This window comes from Dermacentor andersoni, chromosome 9 (genome assembly GCF_023375885.2).
Source record: "Dermacentor andersoni chromosome 9, qqDerAnde1_hic_scaffold, whole genome shotgun sequence".
NCBI lineage: Eukaryota > Metazoa > Arthropoda > Arachnida > Ixodida > Ixodidae > Dermacentor > Dermacentor andersoni.
Window position 1 is genome coordinate 122,224,208 of NC_092822.1, and position 12,188 is coordinate 122,236,395.

At 47.7% G+C, this 12,188-nt stretch overlaps 1 protein-coding gene and 1 long non-coding RNA gene across 4 annotated transcripts in view; one reads left to right on the top strand and one right to left on the bottom strand.

The window, feature by feature from the left end:
* Positions 1-12,188, bottom strand: part of LOC126529666 (muscle calcium channel subunit alpha-1-like) — a 607,411-nt gene that overhangs the window by 368,474 nt on the left and 226,749 nt on the right. For all 3 annotated transcript variants that reach the window (XM_055069938.1, XM_050177179.2, XM_055069937.1), the window contains exon 2: positions 10,685-10,894. In XM_055069938.1, the coding sequence (XP_054925913.1) occupies positions 10,685-10,894 (210 nt within the window). The remainder of the gene's footprint in view (positions 1-10,684; positions 10,895-12,188) is intronic.
* On the top strand, positions 7,517-9,494 carry LOC129384470 (uncharacterized). Its single transcript, XR_008612193.2, has 2 exons — positions 7,517-7,557; positions 7,650-9,494. It is a non-coding gene; the product is annotated as an uncharacterized lncRNA (long non-coding RNA).

Consider the following 12,188-nt stretch of genomic DNA (forward strand, 5'->3'; position numbering starts at 1 on the left):
GCGCTATCCTGGTCTTATTCCAACAGACTTCTTAATTTTTCACCCATATTTCAGGCACAATCAAGAGCAATTATTTTATGTCTTCGAAAACTTCCTCTAAATTCTTCGACAGCTGTAAGAGTGACTGGTTCCTTGTCAGTGTGCACATCGCTCGCCTCATCCTCAGACAGTAGAGCATTTAATTTACTAGGATCCTTAGCCCTTACGTCTGGTGGGCTTTATATGGGCACTAGGTCACCGTGGTTTGTTTTTAAATGAAATGGCCGACATTCTTGCGCCTATCCTCAGATGGACAAGTCATGTATGTTCTGCCAACTTCTCCTGATACCACCGCGACTAGATTTAGAATATTTTTTTATTCTTTTAAAAGTACTCTGCAAAACAGACGTTTCAAATAATAGACTTTACCCATCTGCTTTTCACTTGGGACAATCAATGGTGTCCCGCACGTAAATTGGAAATCACCCTCACAAAATTATAATGCCGTATTCTACCAGTACATTTTTATTTAAACAGGTCTGGTCTGGTCCTGTCCGTGTTATGCCATATCTGCAAAAAACCTGGGACCATTGATCATCTTTATTGACCTGCCGTCGATTTGCAATCCAGAGAAAAAGGTACTAAAAACTTAATTTTCGAAAATTAAGCATTCCTGTAAACACTGAAGACATTCTCTCCTTTGGGGCATCCACAATGGGTTTTATGCACAGGAACGTACGCACAGCCGTCTGCGAATTCCTTTCCGACCCAAGGAGAATACCTGGTTAATTTAGTTATTTAATATCTATCATTTTCCAATGTTCAATTTATATTGATTAAGATTTATTACCTCCTACTTTGCTCGCCTTTCAAAAAGCACACGTGGCTGTTTAGTCGCTATGGGGTTGGGCTGCTAAGCACAAGGTCGCGGGATCGAGTTCTGGCCGGCCGCATTTCGATGGGGGCGAAATGCGTGTACAGCCGTGCACTTAGGTTAAGGTTCACGTTAAATCCCAGGTTGTCAAATTATTGCGGAGCACCTCATAATAGAGCCGTAGTTTTGGCACGTAAAACCCCATAACTTAATTTTAATTTTTTTCTCCCCCTTTTAGCTACCGGCTTCTTCGACAAACCTACCCCATACCCCCCTGTAGAGGGTAGGTGCCATAATATAGGAAGCAAGCAAGCAAATGTGGAACTTCTTTTTGGCACTTTTAAATCAATTATTACTCGTTCGATATGACTTCCCTGATTTCATTTTAGCAGATGATTCTACGCTATTCAATGCTAATTCCATAGATATTGTGAAATTTATGCTCCATATTAATTTGGAATAATTCACCCATTTCTTGGCCGATCCCCCATCGTGGGTAGGATCCACACACGCGATAGGCAACGACAATCACAACAACAAGCCGGCGTCCTGAAACCGCAGGGACGAGGAAGAAGAAAGCGCCAATGTGGTGAGCTGGCAGTGGGCGAGGTGGCATTGGGCCGATTCCCGCCTGTCTAAAGCCGCACTCTGGAGCGGGTGGCTTAAAAGACCTGGTCCGGCCGTCCTCCTAGAGTGCCGCGACAGTGCATCGCAGTGCGCGGGCAGGTTTCGGCTGCACTTCCGGCGCCGAGCTGTGCTACGAAAGCCAGCCCGGGCTTAACCACGTCGCCACTCACGAGCCCCGTCCTGTGCTACGCCGACTACCTATACTCGTCAGAGCCGTCCTACGCAGCGGCAGCCACCTGGCCAGATCTGTGCCACGGCGGTTTATTCGACACCGACACAGCTAAGCTACGACTCCAGAATGGTCCGGACTTTGCAGTAGAACTGCATACAGGATGTGCAAAATTACGCTTTGTGGTTTTCTTAAAACTAGCCACTGGGAGGCAGACGAAGACCACCTGTGCAAATAAGTTATGTGACCAGGGGTATACAAAGTGAGATATAATTATCGCTGTCATCAGCGCGATTAACTAAAATTAAATAATAACTTTTTGTTGACTGCAGTAAGTAGGTATGCTTGTATTGAAAAGTTAGAGGCAGTGGTGTTTCGACACAGTATCAAATGGAAGAATTCTTCTAGCGTGTCTCTGCTCCGAGATATCCGACACCAAATTTTAATTGTCGTTCGCATGACTACGCATGCAAGGTAGTGATGATCGGCGCAAAGCTCCTCCCTGATGTGACGCGGCTGTTGCGTGCGGCGTGTAGTCTGACAACGGGGCGGAGGCATCGGCAAAGATAACTGTTCCCTTTCCCTTCTCGGCTGGCGAAATAAAAAATAAATCGAATAATGTGGAACTGGTGTCGTAACACGCGACCGCGCAGCCTGTAACGATGGTGGCAGCTGCCATGCCAAGATAATGGCGCGACCGTAGAGGCCGGAGGTCAGTGCCCGTGCGTAATGGTGACTGGACGAGCGGTCATGGCCGTTGCCTGGGTACGAAATTAAGGTGACTGCTGATTTCCAAGTATTGCAAGTTTTATTTGAAATCAAGAGCTACAACTGCACGGCGCACCGCGGTGTCATATCTTGATTTCGCCAGCCGACATGGGAAGGGGCACAGTTATCGTCTTTGCCGATGCCTCCGCCCCGTTGTCAGACTACACGCCGCACGCAACAGCCGCGTGACATCAGGGAAGAGCTTTGCGCCGATCTTCACTATCGTGCATGCGTAATCATGCGAACGACAATTAAAATTTGGTGTCGGATATCTCGGAGCACAGACACGCTAGAAGAATTCTCCCATTTGGTACTGTGTCGAAACACGACTGCCTCTAACTTTTCAATACAAACATACTAACTTACTGCAGTCAACAAAAAGCTAATTATTCAATTTTAGTTAACGGGTCTGCTGACCACGATAACTATAATCTCACTTTGTGTCCGCTTGGTCATATAACTTAGTTGCAGAGACGGCCTTCGCGTGCCTCCCACTGCCTAAATTTAAGAAAAACATAAAGCTTAATTTTGAACACCCGGTATATCGTGTAGTCTGAGTGTTCTGACACGTTTACGGTGTTCGTTTGTTTAAGGCTGTTTAGTATAATTGTTCTTTAAATATAAATGTTTGTATGCGTGTACAACTTATCCCTGTCCGTCCTTAGCCGCCTCGAATTCGGGACAGTGAGTGAGTAAACGCTTTATTAATTGCAGCGATCTGTACGTACGATATTACGTCAGAATTCTTGAACCGCAATAATCAGGTCTTTCCCTTATCTTATAAGCTATGCGCTTCAATTATTCACGTCACCTAAGCTTCGAGATATTATATTATGGAATGATTGAAGTTTTTCGACAAACACAACCGAAGAGCCGTTAAGTAGTATCATGCGCACGACTGCATGCCCATTTTCTTGTGATTGAAGTGAGGGTGATGGGTGCCGCTACTGAAATCACAATTCCTGATCACTCGATCACCCATAAACACTTATGAGACGACACATCTTCATAGTCTCGTGTATTATGCGATAAAGCGTTGTTGTGCCTATACTACGCCAACTATGGCTATTTCATGCCATGGACAACCTGTTGATACCACAACGCAGGAGACCAACACCAGATCGCCCCAACCCGCTGTATGCCCTCACCTGCTCCTCCTCGGGTGATAGCTTGTAATTTAGTGCTACGTACCGCGCCAATATTGCCGCGCAGCCTAGAGAATCTTATATTCTAATCTTATAATCTAATCTATCTTATAATCTAATATTCAATGCCGCGCGTAGGTCATATCGGCAGTCCGCACTAAGATGAACGACTGCTGTATATCGTCATCGAGCAGACGGCTTTAGCGAATGCTATCGAATGCGATTTGTCGGGCCCCACCGTATCACTACGCAAATATCATCAGCGGGCGAACAGCTTCTTCAAGGGGAGTACGGTCGCGCGACTCAAAGACGGGACAAAAGAAGACACAAAGGGACGCACACACACACATCATCATCGGCTTATTGTCATCAGCATCATCGGCTTATGTGTCTTCTTTTGTCCCGTATTTGAATCGCGCTACCGTATACTCCCCTTGAAGATGCATTACCAACAAGCCCACATTGCAACCCTCGTGGGCTTCTTCAAGAATGCAACGCTGCAATCTGGCCGTTTCTCAAGCCGCCATGAGTTTTCTCGGAAGCTTAACGAACTTCTGGCAACCGGGGGCTTGGCCCCTCTCAAGGACGCCTCCGTTTACGGAGCAGAAGGCGATGAAAGGAAAGAGAGCGAGGAAGGAAAAAGAAATTTTAAAGAAAATGGGGGGGGGGGGGGGGGGAGCAAGATGCTTGGCAGCGACGGTGGAACGACGGCTTGAGTACGGCCCCGGCGATTGCGCGCTTTAAAATATGCACGGGAGATTTGAGGAGGCGTGCAGTAATCGCGTTGGGAGTAACGGACCCAGCATTAGCGCAAGAAGCTCGGTGTGTGGCACTCCTTACGAGGATGAGGTCTCGTTACGCAGACGTGGCCGCCCAACGCGCTGTGTCCGCGGCTGGAGCGTTTGGCTCAACGGTGGTAGTCTCCATGTGTATCCGAGAATCCTCGTATCGTAGCGACCAGAAAATGTTCGTAGGGCTTGGAGAGATAGCGTATTTGATTGATTGATTGATTGATTGATTGATTGATTGATTGATTGATTGATTGATTGATTGATTGATTGATTGATTGATTGATTGATTGATTGATTGATTGATTGATTGATTGATTGATTGATTGATCACCTCAAGGAACGCAGGGGCTACCATAGACACAGTAGTGGAGGATTCTGGGATAATTTTCAGCAACTACAGTTGTTTATACAAGGGTAGACGCTTGGGCAAGTTGGTCGTAGTTCATAACGGCGGTATTGCGGAGCGCGCGAATGTAGGAAAAACGACAAAGAGCGCTGTTTACTCGCTTTACGCGTGTAAAGAGTCGTTTACCGTGATCGCAACGAGCACCTTGCACCTTGAACACCTTAAGAACACGGGCATTGTTGCTTCCATACCCATGGCAATACGTAAGCTGTAGCCGAGAATCGAATGCCCGACCTCGTGTTCAGCAGCGAGCTTGCACAACCACTGAGACACGTGTCGGCGGCGATGCTCTCTAATACTTGCGTCCTTAAAACAAGTTTTCCCTTTGAGAAACGAAGCAGATAGTGGTCATTTAATATCATTGAGTCATGGGGCATGATTAAATCGATACACTACCACCTTGCCCAAGCACGGGGAACACGCCCGTTGTGACATGAAGGCCGTGATTCGCGCTTCGAGTCAGCACACTCCAGTCGCTACACTAAGGACATCTTCAATTGGTCTTTTAGCTGCGCTCTAGACCACTTTCGCAAGCGGCGTTGCCTTTCGATTGGTTCTTTTCGATCGCGAACCAGGGGAAGATATCTTATATTTGGGGCGTCGTTGGAAGGAATCACAACAAGGACCCTCACAAAGTTAAAAACGTCTTGAAGTTAGCCATTGTGGACTTGATAGTCACCGCCCATAAGGAGCACGTTATCGACGAGTGCACTTTATTTCGGTGCCAAATTGGAGCCGTATGTGTTGCCAAAGACCAACACCTTGAATAAAGTTCCGTAGAAGTGAGCTGGTGACTTTGGTACCAAATCTGATTCAAATGTATTTGTTCTACAAAAGGAGTGACCTTTCGCTTCACTCAGGTGTTTGTTCTCAAATGCATGCTGCATCCTGTACTAGTAATCCTGCTGGCGCTCACGAAACAGGAAATAGAGGGAATCACAGTGGCTTAGGCTCGTTAAAGTGCACGAATGTTACAACTTCGACTGGCTCAGCTAAAGCGAAAAGCGTACCGTAGCGCAGTTTCTTACAATCTGTATCTCCGTAGCGCAAATATGCTGTGCGACTTCGTTGTCTGGCTACGCTGGCTGAATCAAAAATTTTGCTTTATTTTAAAGTGAAACTTTCCTTGCCTCTTCCTTCCGCCTAGCCACGGCTGCTGCTGCTGTCTGGCACACCGCGTAGACGGGTTGGTCAGAGTGTGTGTTTACGTGAGAGAAGCGCGGCAGGGAGGAAAGGCGATGCAAGAAACTCGTTTGCACGTTTTCACAGCGTCGAATGTGCACGATTCTCTCTGGAGCTCCCTGAGAGTCGCCACATTAGCCTCTTCACAGCTGTAATTATCCGTGAACCTCCACAAAAGCGTTGTGGAAATTCCAGTGTTTACCTTTCTAATAACGTGGAAGTTCAGAGGGAAGCTAGCTAGAATGAACTGAATTTCAATGAAAACGAGAAAAAAAAAAGAAGAAAAGGCACTACGTGCGCACGCTATCGCAAGCTCATTGTAGATATTCTTTCAGACAAGCCGATATGTGTGAAACTGTAATAAATAAATAAGAAATAAATCTGTATACAGACACAGACTTACCTCCCAGCTTTCGGTGGAATAAAGATTCGTACTGCATCTGTATCCGACCGGGAACTCAGCTGTCGTAGGCGCTATGCTAGTACCTTTAGCAGGGTGAATTACTCCCAGCGTTAGCATGGCTTTAGCAGAGGTAAAATTCGTGCGCGGAAATGCTAACTTCATGGAGGAGATGTTCAAGGTCTCCGAGACGAAAGAAAGCACGAAACACCTTGACCGGAACCATCCTTCGCTCGGCTACCCTACACTGTGGCAGAGGTAAGGGGTGAAAATATCGTACAGGACGTAGGGCAGAGGTCGGTCGCGCTGGAGAAATGCAATATTCATCTCTTCGTCGCACAAACTCGCTAAGTACGATTTACTTCGGATACAGTAGCGTTGTCGTCTTCCGCTGCTACAGCGTGCGAACACACAACCTCGAGGTTTTGACATCACAATAGGCATGCGCTCTAGCTGCCTAATGTGGAACATAGGCTGCGAGGTCGATGTTCGAGTGGGGGCGCTTTTCAGAGAAAGGTTCGTTTGCGTGTGAAAATATTGCGGCGTCGAGGCCACTGTCAGGAGGCTGTTTGCAGAGCTGCGCCTGGCCCTTCATTTAACGTCATCGTCATAGGTGGCAAAGCAAGCGCTGACATAAGCACATCCGTAAGTAAGCGTCGCTTTGACTAAGGTATAACGCCCTACTCGGCGACTCGGCGACAACGATAAAACCCTAATTACCCTGTCACCCTTACACCTGCGTTAAGCCTTCCCGGCCGGTCGAGATGCACTCTCCTTCAAATAAATGCCTTCTATTAGCACACTACACGTGGACCTTCGTTCAAGAGAACTATGTTGCCTGCATAAACATCGGTTTCAATCACATGCGACCATTCTTCTGCGCGCATTTCTTAAACAATCAAACACACTGCTCTTGCTAGCGTTACTCGATGGACGCCAAAGATGTGTTGGAAGAGGACCGGTGGGAAATATCACGGCAGCAGCGCGCTAGGAAGCGGATAAATGAGTTCTCTCTTCCTCTTCCGATAGAGTAGCTTGGTCAGCTATTATATCATCGCCACTCGGAGCAGAAGCCGAACGATGTGATGCCATAGAATGAACGTACGCTATGATTAAAACACGTACATCTATCAGCCGGGCAACGTAAAAAACAGGCTTCCTTTTTTTTTTTCAGATTCAAGCTGCAGTATAGCTGTCAAGGGCGACACCAATGCCAGTACGTAGGCTTTTCTTTGCCTTAGCCACTCCCAAAGGCTTGCCCGAACACTTTCTTATTTTCTTTTATTAACTGCATTTATCCTGCCACAGTGCCGTGCAAGAGGCCCGCACTGCGAGTCACCTGCCTGCACTGACCTGTGAAAGAATATAAGCGGCTTTCTAGGGTGCCCGGAAAACAAGCTTTAAATCTCTGCGTCTTCTTTAGTACGATCGTCGCGGTACCGTCCATCCAGCTTTTACGACTGCATCTCTTTCCGGTCGCGCGAGCCTTCTTTTCTTTGTCGAAACTTCTCCTGCAGGTGGCCCCGCACCCTGAAGAGCTCTGCGACATCTTTTTTGGCCGAGTGTGTCAGCATTCGCCGGGCACCGAAGCACCTGTTTTTTTCCTCTTTTTTTTTTCCGAAAGCGCCAGCCGATTTTGCTTTACGATCTCCCTCAGACTGTTTGGCACAGTTATTTAGTGCTTCCGCTATGTGCCTCTAAATAAACTTGCTCCCTTTTTGCCCCGGCTTTCGCAGCAAGACCTTCTTATCGCACAGTCGCTCGGATTCAACGGGTGGAATTTGTGCGTTAGAACCATTTAGAACCTCTTTTGACTTTTGTAAAATCGGACACTCCTTATACATATCAGCATGCTACCAAGGTTCAAGTAGTTCCATCTTCAACAACCCCACTTAAGATAGGGACAAGTACAAGAACACTAGACATATGCTGGCTACCAACCGCGTTTATTACACGAGAACAGCAGTTTAACTTTATATATATATATACGCCACCACGTCATTCCTGCAACTGGCGCCTGTACACACAGATCCTGCAACCAGAAATACAGCGCTAAGAATTATGACCTGTTGACGCTACTTGGGAACCAAAATTCACGTAGTGGCCTAATCTACTTTCAAGAAAATCCACTTCGAGATCGCATGATGCAATCGCGGGGCGGCTGGCACACACGTCGCCACATTTCATTAATTCTAAACGCCCTGGTCATTTCACTCCTTATCCTTTCCTTGCGACTGCGGGTGATCTTACCAACTTGCGTAAGTTGGGATTTTATTTCGAACTAGTTGCAAGCCAGGACGAGCCCCTGACAGAGCCGACTGCGAACAGGATTGCACGTGGTTGATGTAAATAAGCACAATGCGGCGAAACAGTTTTTCAAGCAACTACTACGACACCGTGCTTCCAAAAAAATAAAACGAATAGCTTTGAAAACAAGCTTACGGTAAATAAATCGGTTCTTTTTCACGCAGTAAGGCAGGAACATGGACACGATGCCTAAGTTCAGGCAAATGATATGTTCATAAAAAAAAAGCCTGGCCGCGGTGGCTTTGCGGCTACGGCGTTGCACTGCCATGTAAGCACGAGGTGGGGGGTTCAATTGCAGCACACGGCGGCCGAATTTCTATGGGTACGAAAGGCAAAAAAAGAAAAGGAAAAAAGAAACACCCGACTACCGTGCATCGGGTGCACCTTAATAACCCCAAGTGGACAAAATTAATCCGGAGATCCCCACTACGGCATGCCTCCAAATCAGATCATGGTTTTTGCACGTTAGACTCGACAATTTGATTAAGTTGATTAACTCTGATTGGCTTGGAAAAGCGGCCACGTTGCTCGACTTCGTTACCCTGGACTTCAAATACGCTTTTGCGCATGCGCAATCCTCATTTTGTGTATGTCCTTCTGAAACAGCGCTGAATTTAGTACAGGGTAAGAGATGAGGTAACTCACACTATGTAGTGTTTGCTGCTGCGGGTTTTCAGATTGGTCAGTCTGCAAGTAGGTCATTGTTCCCTCTGTATCGGGCTTCTTGAGCGCTATTTATCGATTGGTGAGTCAGTCTACGGTGGCGGTATCTTTTCTTTTTCCTCTTTGGAGCTTTTAACAGCCCTGCTCGTGACCACATATGCGCCACGTCAAAAGTTCGAAGAGCGCACCACACATGAACAGCACTCTTTCAGGACCCTATAAACAATGCTGTGTGCTGCTTACAGCAAGATCCTTGCAACCTGGCCTACGTGAACATCAGCGCGATCCGCTACGAGGGCGCTGCTGCGATACTTGAAAGACACGGAACTTTCTGACAAAGTGTGACTGTACACTGTGTGAGGTAGGACTGTACGGTGACACTGCGTAAGACTCGGAACGCCTTTGCGGGCTGCGTGACTGCCCACAGAAATAGTTTGTGTGTACGTGCGTGTGTTTGTTTAGGTATTTTCCCCTTTTTTTAAGCCTTCTTTCTTTCTCACCTATTGCATCCCCTTGACCCTCCCCCAGTACAGGGCAGCCAACCGGGGATAATCTCTGGTTAACCTCCCTGTCTTTCCTTTGCCTTTCTCTCTCTCTCTCTCTCTCTCTCTCTCTCTGCTTACAGCACACCAAATAAGTAGATAGAGTGGAGGAGAATTGTAGCTTTTAACTGCATGTGGAGGGACAAGAATAAAACGGTCTGGAAGGAACATAAATCATTGCGAAATCTCGCATAGGGGTCTCTATACATGTGGCATTGACGGTACGTGCCCTGCCCAGAGGCGATACTTGTGTTAATAACGCCTGCTCAACAAATTTCGCTATAGCGTCGTTGAGGCGCTCTGTGCTTGCCCCCCGCCCACGAGGCAAACCACCTGCGAGCTACTGTAGCACAACAAGGAACACTACGGGCGACCCGGGGCGTCGTCGCCCCGGGTCACCCGCCTACACCCTCAAAGAAAATTACGCAGTCTGTAGATTGTGCACAGACTTCAAGCAGACTGTTTTACCTTCTTCAACACTTGTCTTTTTGCACGCAGAAAGCGCGCAGGCTGTCTGTGATCCAAGCATCTTTACATTGTTCTACACTTCCCAACGAGTAGTTGCCAGAAATTTTGTAGACAAAAGTCAACCAACTGCAGAACAAGATGCGCCCGCAGACCACCTACAGATATTTCTTATGTATGCTCTCGCACATCGATGGGGATTTTTTGCAGATATCCCTAAGGGTACAAGCGTTCACCCTCCCACGCAAGACATAACGCTCACTGTAGACCGTACACTTTATGGTGAGGGACGAGATGAATGCCCGAGTCGCCCGTGATCGGGGGCTAACCGAGCGTCTCGGAGCCCGTGCATGGAGCCCTCCTTACCGCTGCTTCGCCCTCCTCCTCCTGCTCCTGCGACTGCGGCGGCTGCGGCGGTGTGTACGGCGAGCGATGCCGGCGAGTCCCAGCAGCAGGCGGGCGAGCTGCGCCGTGGGCGGCTCCCGGCCGCGAGGTTGGGCAGCGACGGCCACCGGCGGGACGACCACGACTCATGGCAGCGGGCGACCTCCGGGCACGGCGCCGCCTCGCGCCCGCCTGCACGAGCGGGCGGAGCAGAGGTCACGGGACGCCGAAACAGGCTCACTGAGCAATGCATTCTGTCGGATATGGTTACGTGAACATCAAGTAAAATCTCGGCAAGAGAAACTTCCCTTGCACTGGAAACTTCTTCGTGTCATCCGGAATTAGCCTAATTAATACACGTGTCCATATATTGAGCTGGGTGAACAGATGGACAGGTTGGAAGCGCCTGCTTCCTGCTACATTTCAGTGAAAGGTTTCGCTTAGGCTATAGTTCGTTCTTGACCAGCATAAACGAAGAAAGAAGGTCGCACGCACACATGTGTCGTATAATCCAGTATGTAAAATCGTGTTTTTTCCTTTTGTGCCTTGTTAGAGCTACGAAGCGCTATTTTGCATCCGTCACCCGATTTCACATGCATGGTACATCAGCACCATCATCATCAACAACCTATGTCCACTGCAGAACGAAAGCCTCTCCCTGCGATCTACAATTGCCCTCGTCTTGCTGATTCCAACTTCCCTCTGAAAATTTCCTAATTTCATTAGCCCAACTAGTTTCCTGCCATCCCCGACGGCGCTTTCCTTCCATTCGCACCTATTCTGTAATTTTAATGGTCCACGGGTTGTCTACCCCACGCACTACATGTCCTTCCATTTTTTTGTCTTATTGTCAACTAGAATACCGGCTATCCCCGTTTACTCTGGGACCCACACCACTCTCTTTCTGTCTCTTTACGTTACGCCTAACATTTTTCATTCCGTCGCTTCTCGCACGGTCCTAACTTGTTTTCGAGCTTCCTTGTTAACCTCCAAGTTTCTGCCGCATATGTTAGGAATGGCAGAATGCAATGATTGTACTCTTTTCTTTTTAACGACAGTGGTAAGCTCCCAGTCAGGATTTCGCAATGTCCGCCGTATGCACTGCAACCTATTTTTATTCTGTGGATTTCCTCCTCGTGATCAGGGTTCCCTGTAAGTAATTGACCTAGACAAACGTACTCCTGTAAAGGTTCTACAGGCTGACTGGAGACCCTGAATTCTTGCTCCCTTGCCAGACTATTGAACACATCTTTGTTCTCTGCACATTTACCTACAACCCCACCTTTACACTTTCTCCGTTAAAGTTCTGAATCATTTGCTGTAATTCATCTCCAGTGTTGCTCAACAGAACAATGTCTCTGCAAACCGAAAGTTGCTCAGATACTCTCTGTGGCTCCTCACTCCTAAGCCTTCCCAATCTAATAGCTTTAATACTGTTTCTAAGCATGTAGTGAGTAGCAACTAACGCACGGTACGTAACAGACAA